At 45.3% G+C, this 27,478-nt stretch overlaps 1 protein-coding gene and 1 long non-coding RNA gene across 2 annotated transcripts in view; one reads left to right on the top strand and one right to left on the bottom strand.

Moving 5' to 3' along the window:
• The window catches only part of LOC141153586 (uncharacterized), a 104,065-nt gene extending 92,322 nt beyond the window's left edge, over positions 1-11,743 (bottom strand). The window contains exons 1-2 of the long non-coding RNA XR_012247323.1: positions 11,375-11,743; positions 5,283-5,398 (exon numbers count right to left, since the gene is read on the bottom strand). This is a non-coding gene — a long non-coding RNA (uncharacterized lncRNA). The remainder of the gene's footprint in view (positions 1-5,282; positions 5,399-11,374) is intronic.
• LOC141153579 (uncharacterized protein C4orf54-like) lies at positions 11,014-23,322 on the top strand. The gene is made up of 2 exons (XM_073638529.1): positions 11,014-15,579; positions 19,835-23,322. Exon 1 carries the CDS (start codon positions 11,129-11,131, stop codon positions 15,569-15,571), a length of 4,443 nt encoding a protein of 1,480 aa, XP_073494630.1. The 5' UTR covers positions 11,014-11,128; the 3' UTR covers positions 15,572-15,579; positions 19,835-23,322.
• The last annotated feature ends 4,156 nt before the right edge of the window (positions 23,323-27,478 follow it).

Genomic DNA, 27,478 nt, shown 5'->3' on the forward strand with positions numbered 1-27,478 from the left:
ATCCGGTGCTCCTTACTGCCACAGTAGAAGCAGCTCCCCTCGGCACGGCGTGAGTCCTGACGGGTTTTGACCATCTTGGTCAGGTCGACCTGCATAGGCTCAGGAGAGTGTACCTGGGGAGAGATGGAGGGAATGACGGGTTTCTGGAAAGTAGGAGCTAAACGTGGAATCCTTCTCTCACGGGTGACCTCTTTGGCACGCTCCTGGAACCGTAGGTCAATCCGGGTGGCAAGGGTTATTAGATCATCGAGAGAGGTAGGAATGTCCCGACCAGCAAGTTCATCTTTAATACGACCGGACAGACCCTCCCAGAAGACGGATACCAGAGCGTCGTTATCCCAAGCCAGCTCCGAGGCAAGGGTGCGGAACCGTATGGCATATTGGCCCACGGTGAGACCCTCCTGACGGAGGCGTAGCAGAGAGGATGCGGATGAGGTCTTCCGTCCGGGTTCGTCGAAGACTTTCCGGAAAGCCGAGAGAAAAGCAGGCAAGTTGGACACCAGGGGGTCTCCTCTCTCCCATAGAGGATTTAGCCAGGCCAGGGCCTCCCCGGTGAGATGGGACATGATAAAGGCAATTTTGGCCCGGTCGGAATTAAACTGATGGGACAAAAGTTCAAAGTGCAGGGTGCACTGATTTATGAAGCCCCGAGCCTGGACGGAGTCGCCTCCGAAGCGAGGAGGTGCAGACAGCCGGGGACCGGGATAGGTTACCATGGTATTAGTGGGTAGCGGAGCTGCCGGGTTGCGAGTCATGGTACTGGCAGTGGCTGCAGGTGGTGCAGTCAGAGTGTCCAGGCGAGTATTGACATTCCGCAGGTGACCCAGGATGGACTCCTGTTGGGACCTTTGACGGGACAGTTCATGACACAGGTCCGTGAGCGAGGGAGCTTGGGTGCCACCGGGTTCCATGGCCCGAGCAAACTGTAGCGGGTCCGGGAGGCGGAACCTCTGAGCTACTATACAAGGGGGCGGCCCTTGTAAGGGAGCGGGTGGCAGTCTCTGGGTGAACGGACAGGGAGTTACGGCAAGTGATCAGGGCAGTCTCTGGGTAAGGGGTAGGTACGACCTGTGATGGCAGAGCCTCCGGGTAGGCTAGCAGGCAGATGGTAGATGTGTGCTCCCAGGTGAGCAAGCGAGAGTCTCTGGAATAGCAGGTGGTCACGGCACGTGACGGAGGAACCTCCGGGCTGGCAGGCAGGTAGGTAACGGAGAAGCGCTCCCAGGGGAGCGGGCAAGAGTCTCTGGAATAGCTGGTGGTCACCGCACGTGACAACGGGACCTCCGGGCTGGCAAGCAGGCAGGTAACGGAGATGCGCTCCCAGGTGAGCGGGCAAGAGTCTCTGAGATAGCTGGTGGTCACAGCACGTGACAACGGAGCCTCCGGGCTGGCAAGCAGGCAGATAACGGAGAAGCGCTCCCAGGTGAGCGGGCAAGCTGGTCCATAGACAGACTGACCGGAGTAGTAAGGCAGACCGTCGGACCTCAGGCAAGCAGGCAGGTAGCGGATATGCGCTCCCAGGTGAGCGGGCAGGCTGGTCCTTTAGACAGACTGACAGGAGTAGTAAGGCAGACCGTCGGACCTCAGACTGGCAGACAGGTAACAAGTATTCAGGCAGGAATCAGGCAGGTAACTGGCAGGTAACTAGCAGGAAACTGGCAGGTAACTGGCAACGGGACCTGAGGGCTGAAGCACAGGTGAGACACAGGTGCAAACAACATTGCTCGGGCACCTCCATTTTGGAGGAGGTGCCTTATATATGATGAAGTCCTCCGGCCATTGGCCGGGGACTTTTTAGGGCGGCGCGCGCGGCCCCTTTAAGAGGAGGGGAGCGCGCGCGCGCCCTAAGCACAGGGGCCGGGAAGGAGCGCGCGCTGAGAGCAGAGCAGGAGGAGGACGCCGGGACGGAGCGCGCGCTGACAGCAGAGCGGGGGGAAGATGCCGGGCACGGAGCAGAGCGGTGAGGGGAGCAGCGTCCCTGCCTAGCAGAGGGCAGGGACGCCGGCACTACATCCCTCATGTGTGTTGCCTGACTTTGCAGGGCTCCTCTCAGAACACCAGGTCTATACCTGTCACATCCACCTGTTACTGATTAATGTTTAAGCTAGAAATGCTGGTCCAAGTCCTGCCCCATGCTGCGCCATTATACTATTTGTACTCTTGGTCAATTGATGTCACTTTTCCTGGTTTCTGCCCCTAATTTGAGCTATTTTGGCAGCTTTTGGGCCCCAGAAGGTGTTGTCTATGCGTTTGGTTTTGCCTCCCATTGAATTCCATGAGGTTCGGATATGTTCGACGAACTGTTCGGTGAACATTGAGACATTCCCCAATCCGAACCGAACCTTGAAAGGTTCGCTCATCTCTACTCTTTAGATGTCACTTATTTTTCATGCACGCAAAAAATGGTCCGCGTTTCATCAGCGCTTGGTAAGTGTTGGTAAAGTGCTGTGGAATATGTTGGCGCTATAAAAATAAAAATTATTCTTATTATGTGTGTTGGTTTTTACCATCAGTGTTTCATTAGTGATTTTCACATATGAAATCAACTAAAAAGCTCCTGCTATCCATACAATGTTAATCACAGACAGCACACCAATAGATTTCTATGGGTGATTCTGATCAGTGATTTTTGCATGAAGACACGGTCGGCAAAAAAACACAAACATGTGAATGGGTCCATAGATTATAATGAGTACGTATTGTATCTGCGAAAACCATGGATACTACACAGATGTGAAAAATGGATCACTGAATGAGGCTTTAGGGTATCTTTATATTTTCTGCATCTAATACAATCCTATGGGAAAAATCTGCGCATAAAACTCAGTGTACCTGCAAAAGCAATAGACATGTTGAGGATTTTAAACATGAAATGCAGGTCAGCTTACGCTGCAGAAAAAAAAGCACAGTAGGCGGGAGTTTTCTATAAATAATGTTTACTCTTCTGGAACTATAAGGTGCTGTGTTTTTTGTGCAGAGTAAATACACAGCGTCAAAACTCACCAAAAACTCACCGTGGGAACTTAACCCGAAGGCATTAGGTAGTGATAAATGCAGGTGCACCCATCTTTTTTCATGGAAAGAAATGGCCTATTTGTGGACTGTTGGCTTTGCCCTATCCGTAGGATAGGGCATCAATGTAAAAGTAGTGGACAGCCCCGTTAATAAAGTATTGCTAAGTCAATATTTTGGTTTTGTATAATTGCATCACTTTAATATTTACATCCTTCTTGAAAAATAACATCTATTGATAAAGTTATATATGGAAAAAAAAAATCTTTATAACAGGTTTTCTAAAGTTACGCTCTCACTACTAAGTATTACAGGAAACATATAACCTATAAGGGAACCCAAACTAATATATGACCCCATAGAATCCCTATCTACAGGGTGGGCCATTTATATGGATGCACCTAAATTAAATGGGAATGGTTGGTGATATCAACTTCCTGTTTGTGGCACATTAGTATATGGGAGGGGGAAAACTTTTCCAGATGGGTGGTGACCATGGCGGCCATTTTGAAGTTGGCCATTTTGGATCCAACTTTATTTTTTTCAATGGGAAGAGGGTCATGCGACACATCAAACTTATTGAGAATTTCAAAAGAAAAACAATGGTGTGCTTGGTTTTAACGTAACTTTATTCTTTCATGAGTTTTTTACAAGTTTATGACCACTTATAAAATGTGTTCAAAGTGTGTTCTGATAGCAACACCGCAGAAGAAATGCTAGCACAGGCTTCCAGTATCCGTTGTTTCAGATGCTGCACATCTCGTATCTTCACAGCATAGACAATTTCCTTCAGATGACCCCAAAGATAAAATTCTAAGGGGGTCAGATCGGGAGACCATGGTGGCCTTGACGACCAATCCACTTTCCAGGAAACGGTTCATGTAGGAATGCTCAGACCTGACACCCATTATGTGGTGGTGCACCATTTTGTTGGAAAAACTCAGGGAACGTGCCATCTTCAGTGCATAAAGAGGGCAACACATCATCATGTAGCAATTTCAGATATCCAGTGTCATTGAGGTTTCCATTGATGAAGAATGGCCCCACTATGTTTGTGCCCCATATACCACACCATACCATCAAGATACGAGATGTGCAGCATCTGAAACAACGGATACTGGAAGCCTGTGCTAGCATTTCTTCTGCGGTGTCGCTATCAGTGTGTTAAGAGTGGGACAAGAGGGTTGCATTGACAACCCAACACAATGGGAAGCACTTTGAACACATTTTATAAGTGGTCATAAACTTGTAAGAAACTCATGAAAGAATAAAGTTACGTTAAAACCAAGCACACCATTGTTTTTCTTATGAAATTCTCAATAAGTTTGATGTGTCACATGATCACATGACCCTCTTCCCACTGAAAAAAATAAAGTTGGATCCAAAATGGCCGACTTCAAAATGGCCACCATGGTCACCACCCATCTGGAAAAGTTTTCCCCCTCCCATATACTAATGTGCCATAAACAGGAAGTTGATATCACCAACCATTCTCATTTAATTTAGGTGCATCCATATAAATTTCCCACCCTGTAGATAGCATAACCATAAAAAAAGAGAAAAAGAATAGTGAAAAAATTCAAAAAGTTGCAAATACTGCTGATAATTCTAAATAGGAAAATTAGTCAATGCAGGCAACCACCAACAAGAGATTCAAGAAATGCCAGTAAAGTTTATTAAATATGAATTACAAAATCTTGACACAGTACAAAATACTCAAGGGGTAATGAGTGGGAGAGATACGGCTAAAAGAAACAGGGTATGATGGAAGAAACACCTGTGCAGAGACCTACATCCCTTGCATGGAATCCGTGTATGGAAATATATTTGATAAGCCTAACGGTATAAACACAACCCACCATAAAGCACTACAAAATACAAGTATCAATGATATATACCAGCATTATGGGCAGCTAAGACATAGAGTACTACTGTGTTTATGAGCCATGATTATCAGGCAAATGGAGCCTATAAATATGTTTATCCAGCCGATATGGGTATGCCCGCATGCAGGTCCTAATTATGCTCCGCATGTGACAGCATGCACAATGGGCATAAAAAGTGCTCATTGCATAACGTGCAGGTACTAAGATATATAACTATCATAGGGGCTCCAAATGGTGAACCTATGATCCAGTTTAGACAGCACAACGTAATGAGTCAGCGCAGTAGCAGATTAATCATATAAATATCAGTTGGGCATCCGGCACTATATCTGAAACATTGTTGTGCAATAGTTATGCAAGGAAAATATCAGAGTATCCATTTACCTTGAGTCATAGCGCAGGTGCTTGGAGCGTGGGAATAGATGCAAGGGATGCGCAGATCCTCGACGCGTGTTTCATCAGAAGGGGCTTCGTCAGGAGTAGTAGTACAGTAGTAGTGCCTGTAGTACAGGAAACAGCTTAATATTGTCTAAAAATAATCAATGATACACTACCACTCCACCACATCGCTATTCTGTTGACTAACTGGTCTCCATGCTTTCTCTTTTGTTGGGTACAAACTTGTGACAGGTGCAGCCAATCACTGGCTGCAGCAATGAATAACACATCAGTCACTGACTGTCTGCAATGGTTACATGTCTGTCACTGCTGTAAGGGCTTAGTCACACATCAGTATTTGGTCAGTATTTTGCATCAGTGTTTGTATGCCAAAACCAGGAGTGGAACTTATAAGGAAAAACTATAATTGAAAGATTGATACCTGTTTGGCGAGTTTGATCCGACACTCAGATCAATGTTGGACAAGTCACCCTGCTTTTGGGAGAACCAACAAGGAAAAAATTGTACTTGTGAACTACCCCATAGACTATAACTAGTATGAGTTCTATCCATGAAAAACTTTTGTGAAGGGTTTATTCTGTATAATATACTGCATGGTTAGGAGCTGCACATTTTTGGCATTCTATGATTATGAATACCCTATCCATGCACTCTGACCTTACGACCTTATTCACTTGACTGCAAAGAGGTCGTATTTTATGACCCTTTTTATGGCAGGTCTCCTCACCCAAATTAACAGTGTCTTATGAGTCTTTTTAGGTCAGGGGATCCAAGGTCAGGCTGAGGTTTCAGACTAAAACAAGAACCTTAGAATCAAGGTGTTATTTGGACATGTGAATAAGGTCGAATTCAGACATCTGTGAAAAACACACTCCAAGTAGGGACAGAGATGCAAATACTGGCCATAGGTTTCCTGACCTGAACATGACAAATTTATTTAAGCCTACAATGCTGTCAAGTTTTGGTTGGGAGACCAAGCAATCTGTCCAGGCATCATATTTAATACTCAATCCACAACCAATCGGCAATATAAATTGACATGCTGCGAATTTAAAAAACATATAGGCCCCGAGTAATCAAACCTTCTACACCAGAAAAGTGGAGTAAAAGCTTTGCAATGTTGCAAAATTTTGCTGCAACTCCGAGCTGTGCCAAAATTTTGCAACTTTTGGTGATTTCATGCCAGTTTCTCCCAACTCTGCAGAAATGAATGGAGATGGGTCGGGACGGGGTGCAACAGGGGTGTGATCAGGGCCAGCATCAGGGAATTACTGCCCTTACTGGTGTATGGGGCCCTGTGAGCAGAAGAAAGGAGGGGGTCCCCGGACCAGGCCCCCTTCTCTTTTTGCTTTGTTCACCGGGCCCCAGGGGCAGGATTCATCCAGTTCAGTAACTGAACGTGCGTCCTCGGAAACACATTCAGTTGAAATCTATTGGCGAGTAGGAAGCCACCAATCAGAGGCTGGCAGCTGACGTCAGCAAGCACGTTGCCGGCATATGATGTCACTGGCATGTGAAGAACATATGGGGGCAGAATGGGAGAACATAAGGGGGCAGGAAGAAGACATATGGGGGCATGATGGAGACACATGGGGCCAGGATGGGAGAACATATGGGGGCAGGAAGAATACACATGGGGCCAGGATGGGAGAGCATATGGAGGCAGGATGAAGACATATTGGGGCAGGATGGAGACATATGGGACCAGGATGGGAGAACATATGGGGGCAGGATGAAGACACATGGGGCCAGGATGGGGGAACATATGGGGCAGGATGGGGACATATGGGTCCAGGAAGAGGGAACATATGGGGCAGGGTGAAGACCTATGGGGCCGGAATGGGAGAACATATGTGGGCAGGATGGAGACATTTGGGACCAGGATGGGAGAACATATAGGGCCCAGGAATGAGACACATGGGGACAGGAATGAGACACCTGGGGGTCAGGAATGAGACATATGGGGGCCAGGAATGAGACACATGGGGACAGGATGGGGACGTTATTATAGGAAGGGGCCAAGATGTGGGACATTATTACCGTAGGGGCTAATTAAGGGATATTATTACTGCTGTTATGTATTTTATTTTTGAGGATACTGTTTTCAATGGGGGGGGGGGGGGGAGTCTTGTTACTGTGCAGGGCGACAACTATGTTGCTTTTTTTCTTCATCTGGCGTAGTGTAGAAGTAGGGGAAAAATTGGGGAATGGGTTCTGGAAGCGGTGCTCTAAATAACTGTGTGAAATTTTCTGCAGAGACAAGTCCTGACTGGAAGAAGTGATGGCGGTCTGCGCTGGATGAAGAAGAAAATCGAAGATGAATATCTTCAACTACAAACATCAATGGTGAGTCAGTGTGCTACATATACACTTACACTATACACTGTATACTATGTACAGAGCTCCTGTGTATCATAGAACTGATGGTAATATTAGTATTGTTTTTTTTATTAATGATCAGTATTGTAGTCTACCTTGTCATGACATGGTGGCAGGCTTAAAAAAATCTTTTGGCCAAAATAAAAGCTGATGGCTATGTATATGATTTGTTGTTCGATGGGAACTATTAATGTGTGATTGGTGAGGACATGGTGCAGAAGTGGAGTTTTTCCAAGAGTGGGCGGTGGGACTGTGGAAGGTTTGAGGGATGGAAGCAGAGCTGGGGTGGAGCCTAGGCGGAGTCTCAAGGGGGCCCGAAAATTTGGCCACTATGGGGCCCTGAATTCCTGGTGGCAGCCCTGGGTGTGATGACACAGCTTATCTAATTCATGAAGAACTGTTGCATTTTGACTCGTGTAAGATTTCTGGTGTAGGGCATGGAGGTGCACGCCACTTGTCAGATGCTCCAGATTCATGAAGAGGTGTGTACCACTTCATGAATCAGGAGCATCTGACACCAATATGCCCCCTCATTAAGACGGGCGAGAAAATCACAGGTCTGGATGAATGGGGGCCATAATATGTGAATTTCAGCTGCTTGTTAATGAAATTTCATAATCCCATCGACTTTGCTACTACTGTAAGAGTTATTGGACCATTCAGGGAGTTTTTCTTACCAAATGTTACTGCAAACACTGACTACAGTTGTCCATAAAACTGCTTGGAAGAGATGCAAACCCTGAGCTTTATTAATTAAGAATGCAATTTGCATACCAGTTCTGGAATAAGTATTACCGTATTCCTTAGGATGTATATGCCTCTTATTCAACTGCTGTGCGCCACGCCAAAAATGCACACCAGAGGCTCTCATACAGTGCAGTCGCAGTTATTTCCGTTTTATCTCATAAATTATTATGAACTTCTCGGATGCTCTTGCCAAGTCCCTTTTCTACCAAGCTCTGAGCATTTTTCTTTAAGTTGATGGAGCAGGCTGGGATTAGTGTTAAAACTGGGGAAAATGCTTGATTGATTGTGCCCATTGAGTCTACTGTAGGAGGCTTTGTTCATATCTCATCAGAGCTTTTATAAGACAATTTGGCAATTTGATCATGTAGTTGGGTGATTTTTAGTTTACGAGTAGAGATGGGAGAATTGATTTGAAAGCTCAGGTCCATCAGCCAGGTCAGTAATCTGTGACAGGAACCCTAAAAATCTTTTTACTTCCAGGCATTCCCGGATTTTCCTTTTGATTAGTCACACCAATTAATCAAAAGAAGAGAAGGAATGTCGGGAGGCAAGCAGATTCACAGGACTCCCGTCCAGCAATCACAGATTACTTACTTTGCCGATGGACCGAAGACCTGCAAGTTGATTCTCCCATCTCTAGTTTGCATTGCTGATGCCCCACCGCTCCTCCATATTGCTTTCTAAGTCTCAATGCAGTCTCTGAGCTTCCTATTAGGTTTCATTCACACATCAGTATTTTTGATCAGTAATTCAGTATTTGTATGACAATACCAAGAGTGTTTCTGAAAAAAATCAGAGAGAACTCAGATGCCATCCATGTGCACTCAGCTTTTCATGGACTGTTTGGAGAATTTTTTTTTCCCCATCCAAGAAAACTAATGAAACTCTGATGACAATCTCTTGTCAAACTCTGATCAAAAACACTGATGAAACTTGGATTGTTCATTTCGTACGAGAAAATAACTGACATCTGATTGAACCCTTGGGAATTTCACTTTTTGTTTCCGTTGTGGAGACAGAAATACAGAATTTGTGCAGAACACGGATCCTTCATACGAAGGACACAGTCGGTATCTGACAGACCCCTTAAATATAATGGGTGTTGTTTGGTTTTCGACATAGTGGCCATCATTTTACAGGAAAAAAGAGCAGTTTGCTACTTCTTTCGGTAGAGCTAAGTTCACACAAGCATAAAAAACATTTTCTGATTTTCAGGCAGAAAAAAAACCTCATGATTTTCATCTGTATTATCATCCTTCTGCTTTCTGTGTGTCTGTTTTTTACTAACTTTACTAACTTGTGGCATGCTTTTACATCAGTAATTTAATGGGGTTGTCCACTACTCTGACAACTCCTTCACAATCCCTGTTTCTCCCCAATAAAATAATAACACTTATACTCACCTCCGGTACCGACGTTCCAGGGGTGTCAGCACTGGCTCTCCCAGAGCTCGTGTGACATTATGCCATGAGATCCCTGCAGCCTAATCAGCATTGCCTTCACTCTCCCCTCTTTCTGACAAGTCAAGACATCTGGAGGAAATTAGAGAGCACCCCAAGCTCTTACTTCCCCCAGATGCGAATCACGTCCGTAGAAGAGGAGAGTGAAGCCTGATTGGCTGCAGGGATCGCGTGACATTATGTCATGCGATCCCTGGGATAGCCAGTGCTGACACCATTTCAACGGCGCCAGCACTGGAAGTGAGTATACTGATAGGGAATTTAAATTGTGGGGACAGCGATGATAATATCTGTAAAGCGCTGTGGAATATGATGGTGCTATATAAGCATAATAAATCTGTATGTCTGTTTTGTCCATCCATACGGCATAGAATTTTTACATGAACAATTGAATAAAGGTCAAATCCAGTTTCCTATCATTATAATTGTAATGTATCCCTGAAATACACAATATATTGAAGGTCACCCAAATGTGACCTGTTTATTTTATGCACCCGTTGACTTATAATGGGCGAATCTGACCCAGAATACGGATAAATGTAGTGCAAGCTGCAATTATTTACTCGCAGACCATTGGACTGTGTGCACGTGAACTAAACCATTGATGTGCACTGGTCAGTGTGCTGTCCCTATGCAATGCGTGAACGCAGCCTGACAGTGAGTATGCAGTGATGGAGCGCACATGTGAATAGCACTTTATGGAAATTTTCAGAATTTTTTTTGGAGGGTGTGAATTTATATAAAGCTTATCACTGGGATCTCTCATCGCCAGGTGGGTCGCAGCAGAGATCTCTGCACTTTGTCCTCCCATCACCAGGGCTTGATCAGTCTCACATAGGAAATCTGTAATGAATCCTATACCTGTTGCCAGCTATGAACCCCCAGTGTCAGGATTTTCTAGGAAAGTTGATACTTGGGATTCTGACATGCCCCAGCATTGCCATAGGAAAAAGGGTGAAGGCTGAACATGCCCAGAGGGCGGATGGAAAGAAATGCCCCCTGTGCTGATGGTGGGACAATGCTGCAGACTACAAAGGCACAGACATAAAGCACATGTCAGCCCCCTCATGTGTCACACTCAATGTCACTTAAACCGCTCTCAGGGTGACGTATGAATCCCATTCAGGAAAAGAAGAATTCCCCGTCTGCATTGCCTTCATTTCTGTGGGTAGAGGCCGGGGCTGCAACTCCTCCGCCGGTGCCATTCAGACTGACAGCCAGGCGCCTGGCACACGAGCAGCAGCCATGCAGCAGGCGGGCAGCGGGCACACCGACGTCCTGCAGAAGGGGGCAGAGCTGGACGCAGGGTACGTAGAGATCCCCGCCACCCCAGAGAAGAGGGCAGCCAGCGGCGGCACGGCCGGGCTCACCGTCACCCTGAGCGCAGTGGGCAGAGCGCAGGGCATGGAGGAAGAGCACAAGCTCCCCTGGAGCCCTACACAGCAAGCAGCACCTGGCAAGCTCCCAGTCCCAGGGGGCACTGAGTCCTACCCCTCCTCCTCCTGTGCCAGCGACTCTCCGTCCCCTGTTATCGTGCCCCATCAGGGCTGTGCCAACGACGAGGCGCACTACATCACCACCCACGAAATCCAGCTCTGTGAGGCTGACCAGGAGCCCGACTACCCTGACTTTGGGCTGGCACCATCGACTTGGAGTGAGCCGGTGGACAGCGCCCCCTGCAGCTTCTTGGAATACGCCTCATTTGACAGCCAGGGGGGCACCCCGACAGATGAAGAGGACTGCAGCTACTACTTGAGCACTGCCAGTGATCCCAACCCTACAGACAGCCTGGGCAGCACCGAGCTGGTCAGCACCTACTCCGACAGCGAGAGCTCCCCGAGCAGCAGCAGGAGCAGCACCCGCACCCGCAGCCAGCAGGACGAGGCCGCCTCGGGCAGCTCCAAGGGACAGATCCTCCTATCAATCAAGACTGCGTCCAAGGCTATAAATGAGCCTAGCAACATCCACAGCGCCCCTGCCAGTGATGCCAAGCATGATCCAGACATGAGCTACTGCCTGTCTACAGCCACTGGGAGCAAGGCACTGCAGCAGCATCACTGCCACCCTTACTCCCAGACATCGGATGCCCACAGGCTGGTGGCCATACCGGCAAGACTACAAGCCCGCAGCGGGGTCCACGCGGACATCTCCAGCGGCGCCTCCAGTGCGGTCAGCGAGCTGGACGATGCGGACAAGGAGGTGCGCAACCTGACCTCCAGGGCTTTCCGCAGCCTGGCCTACCCCTACTTCGAAGCCATCAACTTCAGCTCCAGCGAGTCCACCACGTCTCTGTCTGACCAGAACATAGGGATAAACAGCTGGTCCACCTACCTGGACTGGAAAGGAGGGTCATTCCTTTCCCAGAAAGCAGAGAAGACCCTGCACCAACACACATCTACTACCTCCAACTTTGGACTCAAGAAAATAGGCAAGAATGCGAGCAAGGAGCAGCAGGTGTATGTGCAAGCCAACAAGTCGGAGACCAAGGCTTTCGAGCTGGTGGTCAGCGAAGTGGCAAAGGGGGCAACCCCAGCCTCCTCCTCCAAGCGCATCAAGTCTGGGTCCCGGGTGGTGACTTTGACAGAGACCCTCAATTTCAGTAGCAGCAATGTGAAAGCTGCCGGGAGTGAGCGGGTCAGCAAGCTAGCCAGCAGTGATCATGCTCCGGGCTCAGCTTGCACAGATGGAGTTACAGAGACACTGCCAAAAGACCGTGCTGCTCCGACCCTGGAAGTGGCCAAGCAGAGCAGCAGCGCCCTAGTAGAAGCCATGGACGGCACCCACAAGTCCAAGTATGCCTCAAGTCTGCTGAAGAACATCATCTCCAAGAAAATGCAACTGGAGCAGGAGTTCAAGATGGAAAGAGGGGAGCTCAGCGACACCTCTCACAAAGCTGTCCCCAAAGAGAGTGAGGGCGCAAAAGAAAAGGGTCTACAGAGACAGAACTCCAAGTTCTCCGAGGCGGGCTCAGACTTCACCCTGGTCAGCAGTGAGGATCTAGGGGAGTTTTTCTCAGCGACCCCTAAAGATGCGACTTCTTTAGATAAACGAATGTCACCCTTTGAGACCCACCGAGAAGAAACCATATGTGAAATGAAGAAGACTGCATCCGAGACAATGAAGGGCATCTTTCTCCGCAGTCAAAACAGCGCCTTCAGGTCATGGAAGGAGAAGGAGATAGAAAAGATGGAGAAGAAAATCGAGGAGAACGTAGCAAAAGCAAGAAGGATCAAGATCCCACTAGAAAGGGATTGGAGAGCAGAGCTAGGAGAGATCTCTTCTGTGCAGTCCACCAAGATGTCCAGGCTGTATGTCCCTGGCATCCAGCACAACCCAAAGGAGAAGCAGGTGGAGAAGCAAGCGACCAAGTACTCGGTGTCTACCTATGCCCACCAGACCTGCTTCAGCCGCAACGAGAATGAAATCAAAAGTGAAAAACTCCATATCCTGGAGGCTTCAGTGAGCAGGCTGACCCCTAGGGTCACCCCCAAGCCTCAGGAGATTAAACTCAAGCTAGGATTATCGGCAGAGAATAAAGATAGCCCTTTCAACATTGCCAAACTGCTGACCCCCAATTTAGCAGTCAGTGCTGCCAACCTGTCCAAGGCGGCCGAAGACCTGAGGAATCAAGTCCCCTGCAGAGCTGAGGTTCTGGAGAAGATGCCCCAGTTCCTTGTCAGAGATGTAAGAGAAGCCAAATCCAAGGTGGCAGGAGCCATTCACCAGGTGAGGGACGTCAGGAAGCTGCTGAAAAGCTCCTACAGCCAGGACACAGGTGAGGGCAACGACAGGGGCAGCGTGATGTCTGACCACAGTGCCAGCGACCCCAAGACCAAGCTGGTCCCTAAGATCTCCTCCTCGCTGTCCCCCATTGTGATCACCTGCCAGGCTGTGAAGAGCAAGGAGGAGAGTGACAAGGATAGCCCCCAAGACAATGAGATGGGGCTATCTCCCGCAGAGACTGTCCTGGTGCATCGGGCATCCGGCAGGTTGCCGGTGGCCACCATTGCGCCCAATAAAACAGCACCCACGATGCCGGTGGTGAAGATCGTGTCTAAAGCGTCCAAGTGGAAGCAGGAGAAACCAAAGGAGCCCGAAGTGAAGCCTGAGACCAAGTCCCCGCAGTCCCAGGTGGCTCTGGAGAAGCTCACCGCCGCGGTGAAGACCATGGAGCAGCTCTATGTGTTTGATAAGAAGGAGTGGAAGCGCAAAGACGAGCCGCGGCCACTGAAAGGCAGCCATGTGCTCTCCATGATCGCCGGCCACGACGCGCCGGAGGAAGCCAAGCCGGTGGCGGAGATCCCCCGCAAAGCATCGGTGCCAATCATCAGCAAACCGCCCGAGCCGCTGGGGCGCCGCAATTCTCACCCAGGTGTGGAGAGGAGCCCCCCCAGCAAGCCCCCGCCGGCCGCGGACACCATGGCGCCGCCCAGGACTTTCCAGGTGTCCAAGTTCACAGAAGCGAAGAAGCAGGAACAGCCGGAGGCGAAGCCGAGCTCCAGAGCCGGGACCAGCAACCTCAATGTGTTCTCTGTGAGCGCTGCCCCGGCCAGGAGCAAGCAGCAGAGCATGGAGGCCAGCCTCAACACCAAGAACTCCCGACCACAGCCTCCCAACACCCTGAAGATCCCCGGCATGGCCATAGAGGAGCCCAGGAAGACTGAAGTGCAGCCGCCTTCCCTGGTGCGCAAAGCCAGCGCAGACTTTGAGAACTACCTCACCATCCCGGTAAAGGCAGCCGCAGAAGCGAAGCCTCCAGTCAGTACCCGAGACCCACCGCCCAACACCCGGGAGAACACGGGCACTGCCAAAGAAGTGGCCCCCAGCACTAAAGACAGCAGTGCCAGCACCAATGTGACCCGGGAACCTGCTGCCCTCTGCACCCTCCCTCCATTCAGCACCAAAACACAAGACTCCAGCCCCATCAAAGCCCCCAGAGACTGGAACAGCAAGGTGAAAGAGGGTGTGCAGCCCACCAGAGCCACCTCAGCAGGCTCCGAACCTCAGACCCCTGACTCAGTCCCACCAGCTGCCATCTACCATCACCCTCTGCCACCTATGGCCATGGCAATGCCCAGTGCCCAAGGCCCTATCTATTATTCGCCCCCTTTGACTTCAGCCACTCCAGCTGAGATGTACCCCCAGACCCAGAGAAAGATGTTGGTAGACCTGGCTACCGGACAGTATTATCTAGTGGAGACTCCCGTGCAGCCAATGAAAAGGAGGCTTTTTGACCCAGAAACTGGACAGTATGTGGATGTTTCTGTGCCACCACCGCCTGTTACTCCAGTGCCTCTCCCTATGCCACAATTAGCCCTAAGCCCTGGTGCATATGGACCTGCTTATATGTTTTATCCTGGGTTTTTACCCACTGCTCCAACTATTCTTCCCCCAAACCACCTGCAGACACAACTCTCCACTCCAGTCAGTGAACACTCCTATGAAATGCCAGTAGTGGACGGACCCCATCCCGGGGATATGGGTATGGCTGATAGCCCTTACTATTTAGCCACAGGCTCTGCTACTGCCAATCCCTCAATAGCACAAGCCACTAGTATCAGAAGAGGATCCTTAGGCTGCCCAGATGGCAAGCAGGTCATCAGTATGTTATCCCAACCTGGGCCGAGGATTGTGGCTCCACCATCCTTTGATGGCACCACCATGCGCTTTGTTGTGGAGCACAGATGAACGCACAGGTAAAATGACTTCACATTTCTTTTTTGCATTTCAATTTCCATTCTGGGCTTATGAGTCCAGTGGGTGGTTCCTTCAATGACTGGTACCCTATATAAGTGTGTACACAGACACTGCTGCCAATCAATGTGCAGAACCAGACACCTAAGCGCAGAACATGCAGGGATGTAAAAGAATAAAATGACTTAATCTTTTCTTGCGACACACTCCATTTTTTCCGCCTTTGCATACATATACTAGGAGAAATCCTGGCGTATATATTTAAAGGCCTTGACCTATGCCATACTGTGGCATCTGTCAACCATAGGTATATTATGCCTGCTGATTGGTGTACAAGCCTTTAGTAAGCTTACAAGAGTGCTTAAACTTTTATTAATTTTTAATACGTGACATAGCCTGAAAAGCCCTGTAGATTGATAGGGGTCTGGATTTTGAGACCCCAATCAATCACTCTTTTAACATGTGAGCTGCTTAGGACGCAGAAATTCTGCATGAGTGCACACCCAGATCCGTGTACAGACTCCTAGACTTTGTATTGAGCATGTACACAGCCACAAACGCTCCTGCGCCCTGAGCACCTCACATGTGGCAAGTGTTTTGAGCAATCAATGCAGGTTTCATTACTTGCACCCCACCAATCAGCAGGGCATTTCAGGCCTTGTCACATAATAGAAAAAAAGTGTACATATGCTTTAATCCCTTTTTGCCCAAAATGATTTTTCCATCTACCACAATGATGGAAACCCTGATGTATACCGCCAGATAGAGGCCAAATAGTTTATGAACCCCTTATCGCATACACTGAGAGCTTTACCAGCGCATATGATAAGAAAAAATGAAAGATGTAGCAGGAAAAGACTGTAAACTACTCTGGTCCTCCTGCTTTATTACAAGCTGCTGACAGGTAGGACAGCATTATACTACACTTGTGAAAGGTTCCCTGTATGATATCTTTGTGTTTATATGGCTGCAAGGGAAGTCCAGGTTTTTCTTAATATGTAAATGAGCTGATAAGATCTCTGGACTGGACATAGATCTTCCTAAGAATCTGCCTCCAGATTTTAATCTAAAATAAAAGGGGACCTTACCAGTGTGAGACATGTAACTAAGGGCTCTTTCACACGTGAGTGTGTCTGGTACGTGTGGTGACATCCGTGTGTCATCAGTGTGACACTTACCAGCGCCTGGAAATCTGTGGTACAGTTAGCGCTGTTCTCAAGCGCCGGGTGCTGAAGGAATCACTCATCATTGTCCCCTGCCTGTGCTGTTATCAGCGCCAGCAAGGGACAATGATGAGAGTTGTCTTCTGCTCCCGCTGTGTTCTGGTGTAAAAATAAGAATAAAATAAAAAAATCCTTATACTCACCTGTCCGAAGATGTCTCTGCTGTAATCCATCTGACTGCTCACACAGAGGTGCCGGGGAGAATGAGCCATTCCTGCTTTATGCTGAGCTCAGTGAGTGACAGGACACTGCTCACTGCAGCGAGCCATTCTCCCCGGCTCCTCTGCGTGAGCAGTCAGATGGATTACAGCGGGGACATCTTCGGAAAGGTGAGTATAAGGATTTTTTTTTATTTTATTCTTATTTTTACACCAGGACACAGCGAGAGCAGAATGCTACTCTCATCATTGTCCCTTGCTAGCGCTGATCGCAGTGCAAGCAGGGGACAATGATGAGGGCAGCGTACAGTGCGAACTGTACTGCTGATTCCCAGGCGCCGGTATGTGTGATCCTGATGTGGCACACGGGCGGCACGCGGTTGCCACATGTATGCCACACGTATCATACACACGGACATGGATATCTCCGGTACTGTTTTTTCCAGTACCAGAAATATCCGGACGTCTGAAAGAGGCCTAACACAGTAGAACCACACCCTGGCACTGACTAACAGCTGACTCTCAGTCAATGTTGGAGTGTGGTTAAGCCGACGCTCACTGTGTACTAAACGGTGACTGAAGTCATGCCGGCCGCACCTATGTGACTGGAAGTCGGAGGTTGCCTGGAGGAATAAAGTTCATTTCCTTGCAGTATCCGGGCTCTCAGAACGCTAATCCCATATCTGCAGGTTAATAGTGTAACATTAACCCCATATCTGCAGGTTAATAGTGTAATACTAACCCCATATCTGCAGGTTAATAGTGTAACACTAATCCCATATCTACAGTTCCATTTACTGCTGTCTTGTGTCAGGTATAATCACACACAGCTCAGCAGTGAGTTTAGGAAATCAGAGAGCAGCCATTACACATCACACTGATAATGGCGCATTTTATTTAAATTAAGCTCTGGAGGCAGATTCTCATTCAGATCTATGTACATCCCATAGCCCTAAACATCTCACTTACATATAAGAAAAACACGGAATTCTCTGGAATAAGACATCAGATCGCAGATAACAAGGTATCATGTTATTCAGCTTCCTATCATCTACATGCCCTTATAGACGGCTTAGGAGGGTTGATCCTACTGACAGATTCCCTTTATTAGATGCACTCATTGTTATACATGGCATGATAATTTGACGCACCTCTACCAGCACCCTGAGACTAGGAGAATCAGTCATAACTGTATTTCTAGCCAAATTTGTATTCATGGATCCTTTATATTATTTAATGTTTGTATATTATGATTAAGAGACCTAAAATACAAATGTTTAGAATTCTAATACAATATAGTAAGTATATTAGGACTGTAATATAGGGAAGGTGTACAGTAAGGACACATCATTGGTGGGTGCAACCTGTGCACCAAGGGAGCCAAGAGGTAAGGGGGCCACTTCTACCTCCAAAGCAGGAGAAGTTGTGCACTATGATGAACTATTGGACAACAAAGGGCCCATATATTGTTCTTGCATAGGGGCCCTATTCTGTCTGTGTCCGCCATTGGTAAGGACTCATTCATGTGGATTAGTTTTGTGAGGGAGAAGGGTAAAACATTTTTGAGAAGTTATTCTTCTGTGAGAGCCATTACCACTTTTCTTTCTAAAGGGCATACACATAAAATTACAATCCTACATGGGAGTGAATTGATACTATTACAATTATTTATTTTGTTAGTAAAGAAACATTTGGAGTCAGTGCTAAAAACACAGTCACCAATTTTAAAGGGAATTTGTCACCTGTTTTTTGCCACTTAATCCGAGAGCAGAGGAAACCGAAAGAGCTGTGGTGCAAGGTCAAAAATAGGTAATCTCACTGCACTTATTAGATAATAATAAACCAAGGAAAATAAGAGCAGAAAACAGTGAAACACTCAATAAAACATATGAATTTTATTTAGGTCTCATTAAAAAGTATATGTGAAAGAATGAATAAAAAATCAATAAAAGATAAAAAATACCAGAATACACAGACACATGAAAGAAATGGTAGGTGAGCCCAAAAAATAGAATGTATACATATAAATACCAAATTCTGGAATTTATAGGATGCAATGTAAGGCTAGGGAGCCACAAATAAAAATGCATATATTATCAAATCAAAGAACATTAGCAAAAATATTAATGAATACAGGGAAACAAATATAAGTAAGTGATAGCGGTCACTGTGGACCAAGTAAGATCACCCTGATGAACAATGCATTCCACAAATACTTGAAGGTGAATACAAGCAGTGCAATGACTCACCCACCATGCACCTGACGCGCGTTTCACAGATGCTTCATCAGGGTGACTTTTCAGTTTGATATCTCAGACCTTCTTCAGACTAACGGATTGCAGAGTATAGAGTTGTGTACTAGAAGAAATTTGTAGAAGCACTGCAGTGATGGGACTCCTGAGAGTAATGAAAGGGGCTCCATCAGAGATCATTAAACTAAAGGTCTACAAATCTTCATTGAAGTTTATGACCCATTTTTTCCCAAAGGGTTGCTCCATCTAATAAAATGACTTAATGCTAGGATATTCAATCACTTTATGATCAATGGTGGTTCAACCTCTTGGACCTCTATGATCATGAGTATTACAGCAGCACTGTGCTGTTGTAGTGCTGAATCCTCTTCACTTTTTTCCCTGCACAGTGACACCCGGTCACCTAGGGGTGCGGGGAATAGGGTGACCACATTTCTGCAGCTGACCTAAAGTGATACTATGCACAGGAAAGTTATGCTGCAAGGGCAACCATTATCTGGCCACAGCTTGCCTCTACCAAATTAGCTGTTTCCAGATCTGATACAAGTGAGTAGCATGGCCAGAGTGAATATCTTAACCTATATTATTGTTTTTCTCACTTTACTTTTCCTTGTCTCTTTACAGTGAATTTGTCTGCTGATTCGGACCAAGCTCCACATTATGTTGCAGGGTGTGGGACTTGCAGAAAGTTCGGTGGGCCCTACGGAAGCCTACAAGATAAGCTTTGCACGCATACTGTGAAACAAAGCGGAGAGTCATTGATATACAGCACGAGGTGGAGAAAGAAAAATCCCAGCTGAAGGATTGTGTGAGTTTGGGTTCGTAGATAGCATAGTTAGCCAAGGTTAGATTTCCATTGGAACTCTGAGGTGGTCTTCTAATGAGTATATACTTTTTCATACGCTCGTATGTGTATTTCTTTTTCCCAATGTTTCTTTGGAGTATGGATTATTGTAGAAAAATATGGATCTGTTATGGGAGCTTTGTTTGCAATGGCATTAATGCTTTCACTGTATTACTGTCCTTATGTGCTTTCGGGCATTAGAAACACTAAGTCTGATTGATATTTGTACTGAAATTAGAAGGTAGGCTACCATGTACACAATGTCGTATTGCAGCTATTGTGGGTTTTCTATGCTACAGGCAGGTACCTGATTAATTTATCAATATTACTGCCATAACCTTGAAGACTCCCATCTGTCTCCGGCGAGTCACTGTCACACGGGTAATATCTTCCGCCTTACTCCATACTGATTTATATACATGCTGATGTATGCAGAGGACAAGCTAATTGCACGTCTATGTATATAGAAACATGCCAAGAAAATAGAGTCTGATCTAATTATGTACAAGCAATCACAGCTCATTTTATGGCCAGACTGGTAGAAATCCTCCAGGAGTATATTAGTGCCGAATATATCTACATTAGAAATCTGGAGAGCCCAGTACTGGACATATACAGAACATGTCTGGCATCCTACAGAGGATCTGTCACCAGATTTCATTATATAAACTGCAGATCTTCTAGACCTGATGAGACTGGTGTTTATATCTATAAAATCCACATAAGAAAGGCTGTACAGTCATTTTTAAGGCTTATCCCACTGATATTAAAAGAAGTGTTTATTTGTTTGACTCAGAAAATGCTCATTTTAATATCAGGATTATACAGTCTGTTTGACATGGATTTTCAAATTAGACGCGTAGGCTTCATCAGGTCTGTTAAAACTATTTAATAATGTATGCAGTTTATATCATGAAATCTGGTGACAGATCCATTTTAAAGGGAATCTGCCACCTCATCTGAGAGCATCGTAACAGAGAAAGAGACCCTGATTCCAACGATGTATCACTTAGTTTACTGGATGCAGCAGTTGTGATACAATCCAAGTTGTTAGATGTAGCAGAGCTGAGAAAGCTAGCCCCGCCCACACCATAGCTTTCTGTGTACATTGTCTATTGACAGTAAGCTGCTAATCAGTGCTGGGGGCGTGGTCAGACCAGAAGACACTAGGCAGCTAGTCCAGCAGTGATAATCTCCTGCTGATAAAACACTGGTAGTATTGAAACAACAGCACACTGCCTAATAAGTGACACATCACTGAAAACAGTGTCTCAGCCCTTATGTCATGATGTCCTCAGAATACATATCAAAAACATACAGACAGATTCCTTTTAACAACTTCAGTTTCATTTAAAATAAAAAACAATGTATACTCACCTCCCACACAGGCACCGTTCTTGCGAAGTCTGTTCTGCTATTCTTTTTGGGTCATGTGACATTGATGTCACTTGTCCATTGTAAGGAATTGTGGCCTAACTACAGGCAACATAAAATACTGATCGGCTCATACATTACAATAAAATATGTTTTAATGTATAAGGTCATGTTCACACTATGCGTTTTTTCAGCGTTTCTTTATGCAAATTTTCAGTTGTGTTTTACAGTACCAGCAAAGTCTATGAGATTTCAGAAATCTCATGCATACACATTGGTTTTTGTGTTATCAGTATTTTGTGCTTTGCATGTATCTTTGCACAATATAGCATGCCACTTTTTTCAGCATTTTTTTTTGCGTTATTTCAGCATTTTTCACCCATTGAAAGTAATGGGTGGTTAAAAAACGCTGCAAGAAACGGAGGTATCAGGTTTTGCAGCTTTTTTTGTGCCAAAACCTCATGAAGTTGAATAGGTAATTTTTTTTTGTTACTAAACTTTATCACCATGCATGAAGAGACAAATGGACAGTGACAAAAATACAGCAAAAATGAAGCAAAAAACAAGCAAAATCTTATTTTTTGAGGCACAAACCTTACTGCTGAGGTTTTGCTGCAGAAAAAAATGCTGAAAAAATGTCTAGTGTGAACATACCCTAAGACTGTGGCATTTTAGAGAATAAATAGATTTAAATAGAGCAAGACACAAGGAGAAGTCTTCAGTAGGAGGATTCCCCCTTTCTTGAGTTGATTGATTGGTCTCTCCTATGTCCCCTGGATGGCTCACGCCTGGCTTCTGCTTGGCTCACCCCTGGCTTCTGCTTGGCTCACCCCTTGCTTCTGCTTGGCTCACCCCTTGCTTCTGCTTGGCTCACCCCTGGCTTCTGCTTGTTCACCGGTCTGTTCCTCTGCTATATTAGTCCAGAGTGAGCTGTGAGCAGGCGCCTCAATAGAAATTCAGATTCTGGCGCAAATTATATTAAATTGGTTCGAAAGTGAATGGCCGCTCTTTTTCCATTATGCAGCACCCACTTTTTCTGAAAAGTGCCAAGCATCATTGAATGGAAAAAGGGAGCAATTTTTTGTGCAAAACAGATGTGCAAAAAAAATTTGCATGTTTTACAACCAAAAAACGAATCCAAGGTTAATAAATCTCACGTAAAGCATTTTCCTGCAATCACCGCGGATTCAAGTTCACAATGTGCTGCCTGCAGCATAGATAGTCTGCTGAAATGCTGGTGATATGGTCTCTACATCTGAAGCGCTAGCATAATGGATAATAACTATGCTGATTTCTAACGTGTATTGGAATACTATTTCTAAGGTGTATGAAGAATTACCATGGTATTGATACAGCAAAGACTGTATTCAGCTTTATTAAACTGCTGGACAGTGCAGAACATGACGTCTTCAATACGTTTTATTTTTTACATCAGAGTAACATCTTTTTTATATATTTTATGCAATGGGTGCTTAATGGAAATCTTGTTTTACACTGTACCATATGTATAGACAGACTTCTCTCAGGAAAGGTCTTTTTTTCACATTTGGCTTACCAAAGAGTACATGAATGCATTAGCCATTTTGGTTCAGTACTCCTTAGGGAGACGTCTGTGTCTTATGGAGCTTTGAAGATGAAATCTTAAGAACTGTTTGAAGGGTATCTTTTGGGAAGTTGATAATGCTGAGTATGGGAGTATTTAGGGTGTACGGCCAGCTAAAGGCTATATATACACTTTGTGGATAAATCACCTTTTTTACTTAAGCCTCAGCTCACTTTTGCAATAGCATTTTTGCAGCATGGTTTAAAGGGATTTTCCCACGAACAAAAGTTCATTTTAATTAATAGATCTTGGAAAAATAATAATTTCCACAATTGGATGTGTTTAAATAAAATGTTCCTGTTCCCTGCTATGTACTGTGTAATGGCTGTGTCTGACCATGCAGGGAAATGGTCTGGTCATACCACAACTCCTGGGCAGGGGAAGAAGCAAAAGAGAGAATACAGACATTACAGCACGGGATCACAGATGATACTTTCTTTGAAGTAAAGCATTGCTTAAAAATAGTTAGTGAAATGTTTTACCTCACAAAAAGTATCATCTGCGATCCCATGCTGTAATGTCTGTATTGTCTTTTGTGTCCTCCTCTGCCCAGGAGATGTGGTATGATCAGACCATTTCCCTGTACAGTCAGACACAACCATTACACAGGACACAGCAGGGGCACATTTATAAGATTATCTCAGCACAGGAATTTTATTTAAACACATCCAATTGTGGAAATTATTATTATTCCAAGATCTATTGATTAAAATAATTTTTTGTTCGTGGGAAAACCCCTTTTAAAGGGAATCTGTCATCCCCTTGGGACCTATCAGACCCCTAATATGGGCATACAGGTAATAGAAATGTGAATCTATACATACCTGTATGGCCCATATTAGAGGTCTTCTTGCTTTGAAATACCTTTTTATTAAATTAGTTTTGACAAGCTTCGTGTCGTGCGCACAGGGCCCTGTGACGTGCAGTTCCCGGCCGATCCCGCACCTGCGCTGTTTCCTCTGTACAGACGGCGCTCTTCTCCCTGCCGTCAGTGTAGCCTTGTGGAACAGGTAACTTGTGTGCAGGCGCCGGTGAGTCACTCTGCCTTCCTGGCGCCTGCGCACAAGTTCCCTTCTCCACAAGGCTACACTGACGGCAGGGATTACTGCGCTTTCCGTACAAGGCAAACTGTGACGTGCAGGGGGGGGGGGATATGGAAATTAAGTTAATATGCGGGGATTTCTTCACGTCCCCCGGACGCAAAGCTTGTCAAAACTAATTTAATAAAAATGTATTTCAAAGCAAGCAGACCTCTGCTATGGGCCATACAGTTAAGTATAGATTCACATTTCTATCACCTCTATGCCCATATTAGAGGTCTTATAGGTCCCAGGGGGTGACAGATTCCATTAATTGAAACAATTGTGACTATTTACTTTCTACAGCCCTTCAGTATCACAGTACTTAACAGACTGCAGAATTCATTAAAAGTTAAGCCGTCGGTGAGCTCTACTGATGGTTTTTATTATAACCCTTAACTTTCTTCTTCTGAGCAATCTGCTAAGTTTATTTATAAACAGTTAAAGGCTCTATACACATTAGACTACAGCCAACCAAACCGGCCAATATTGGCGGGTTCAGCAGACAATCTAAAGTGTATTGGGGGGGGTCTCCTGACTGGAGATAATCCACTGCCTGGCTGCAGCTCCCTCATAGAGAACAAAGGAGGGCTTGACCGAGCGGAGAGTTCCTGTGTATGGGGAAGTTGGGAGAGATAATTGTCAACCGAGCAATCGTTCAGCCAACACCTTTGTAATGTGGGGACTTTAAAAGTTGAACTTTGATTTGGTCATACCTCAGTATAGCTGAAGAGCAGAAGAAAAATAAGGGTTAGGGCTCATGCAGACGTCGGTGGATTTCGGTCTGATCTCGGACCACGATGCATGGACTTATCTGGATGAAACGGATCTCCCGATCCAAGCGTGACAGCTTCATAGAAATACATGAAGCCGTCATCCTGTGGTCAGGAGACCCGCAGCCAGTCCGTGCATTAGCGCTCTGTGTTGGGAACGATTTGCACTGATGTCTGCATGAGCCGTAACAGACCCTACCTACAATCAGGCAAACTCACTGAACATTTCACTGATAACTTATTCTGCAGTCTGCAGTGTATTGTGATACATAGAGGCAGTAGAAAGCAAACAGTCTAACATTTTTAATGAAACCCTACATGGTGCTCAGAGAAGCACTTACAGCTTTTCAGTTGATAGTTGATAAAGGTCCCACTTTATGTATTCCTGTCAATGGTGAAAGCAGAAGAACAGTGAAACCTTCCGTAGCAGATTGAGCTCTTTGTTCTTGACATATCTAAAGTGTAACTGCACTTTTAGAAAACCGTTTTGATCTGTGGGGATCGCTAAACAGGTAAAGCAGCAGAAGCGGTCAGCCAAGCCCTGCTCTCCTGACACCAAAGATGGGCTCATAGACTTTCTGCTATTCTTCAGCTTCCAAGGAGATCGGTTCTTAGCTCAGCGCTTCTGGACCTTCCTTTAACGCCATGGCCCCACTATCAGTATTTGGTCAGTATTCGGTCAGTATTTTTTTTAGGGAGTGGGAACCAAAACCAGGTGAGGAACAATCAGAGAAAAGGTATAATGGAAACACGTCACCAATTCTGCATTTATCACCCACTCCTGGTTTTGGCTCCCACTCCTGAGAAAAAATACTGACCGAATACTGACCAAATACTGATAGTGGGGCCGTGGACTAAGTGGAAGCCTCAGGAATCAGACACTGGCAAAACTGCTGATATGTCTCTATGTTTCCTAAGTGCAGTTAATCACAAATATATAATCCCTATATAGAAATGATCATTGGTTTATATGTGTATTTCATTGATGCTAGATTTGGGACATAGCTTTGTACATATATATTTAATTCACAGTGATATATACATGAAAAATTGTGCCTTTGTCATCTTATATTTTATTAAAGAACAGTGAAATTTTGGTACTGAAAAATGTACCTAAGGTTTAGGAATCGTTGTGGAGCAGGCTCCAAATATCCATGCCATGTGTTACTGTATCACCTGAGCAGCACTCATAAGCTGTGTAGTATAAACATAAATATATATAATCCCATGCCGCAAGGAACCTTTTATGGTGTGATATCTACAAGCCACATTCAGAAGTCCTCGCAAAACAGTACTAAGAAATACATCCTGATGGGTTCATTCATTAAAATTATCCAAATTTGGTTTTGGATGCTTTCCGGTGTTTAGCTTTGATAAAACCTTATTGATATTCATGTGCAGATTACATTTGGTTTTTACTCATTTTCCACTGCGGAAAAAACACTACAAACTCATATGTGGATTTTCCTCATCTCATTAAAGTCTATGGGGAAAATGTTTAGAAATTGATATTTTGTGGATTTAAAAAACGCACCGCAGATCAGTTTACACAGAGTAAAATAAGCACAGTGGGCAGGAGAGTTTAATAAATCCCACCCACCTTGCTGAAACTATAAGACACCACTTTTTTTGCACAGAAAAAATAATCAGAAATCTTCAAAAGTCACCAAAATATTATCTTGGGAACTTAAAGGGGTATTCCCATCTCCATGATCCTATCCCAGTATGTAGTAGGTGTAATAATAATAATATTAGCAAATACCTCCAATTAGAAATGTAGTATAGTTCTTCTGATTGGCTATGTCGCTTACCCCATATGCCGGGCATTGTCGTAGCTTAGATATCCATGGTTACGATCACTAACAACTAACTGTCATATGAGTGATTGCAACCATGGATTCCTAAACTACTGCAATGCCCTGCACATGGGATAAGCACCATAGCGAATCAGAAGAACTATACTACATTTCTAATTGGAGGTATCTGCTAATATTATTATTATTACACCTATTATATAATGGGATAGGATCTTGGAGATGGGAATACCACTTTAAGCAAAATCTACTTTTAGCTTTAGCTCAGAAAACCAGTGGAGTTTACCATAAAAGTACCCTAGGCGCTTTCTCATGCAGAACAATATTTAATGCTTTTTTTGATCAAATTCAGAATTGTATCCAAAATATTTCTTTATTCTTTTGAACTCTTTAGGACCTTAGATCCAATTCCTAGAAAAATGCATACCCCTCCCCCACCTCTAAGCATTACTGTGTGGGCCCAGCCTTATGGTAACTTGACACATCCTTATATGCTGCGGTACATTGTTACTAGCGTTGGTTTATGTTCCGAATGATTAGTAAGTGGTTTGAAGGACGCAGGAAGTGAAACGTATTTAAATGAAACGTAAGGCTAAGTCAGGGGTTGCTTTATCCCAAAGATTGATTAGTAACAATGACACACATATAAGGAGTCAGAACTCCGACGTCCTCCATTTACTTCACCACCGATTCTTTATCACAAGAGTCCAGGAGATCTTCATTACTGAAAAGATATAACAACTTTGCTATTTTTCCCCCTCGGTATCATTAATTTTTGAAT

This window comes from Phyllobates terribilis, unplaced genomic scaffold (genome assembly GCF_046119375.1).
Source record: "Phyllobates terribilis strain yellow unplaced genomic scaffold, ASM4611937v1 Scaffold_1__5_contigs__length_1240528914, whole genome shotgun sequence".
NCBI classification, from domain to species: domain Eukaryota; kingdom Metazoa; phylum Chordata; class Amphibia; order Anura; family Dendrobatidae; genus Phyllobates; species Phyllobates terribilis.

Bases quoted from the DNA above. Each gene is read 5' to 3' on its own strand.
- LOC141153579 (XM_073638529.1), top strand. From the start codon at position 11,129: ATGCAGCAGGCGGGCAGCGGGCACACCGACGTCCTGCAGAAGGGGGCA.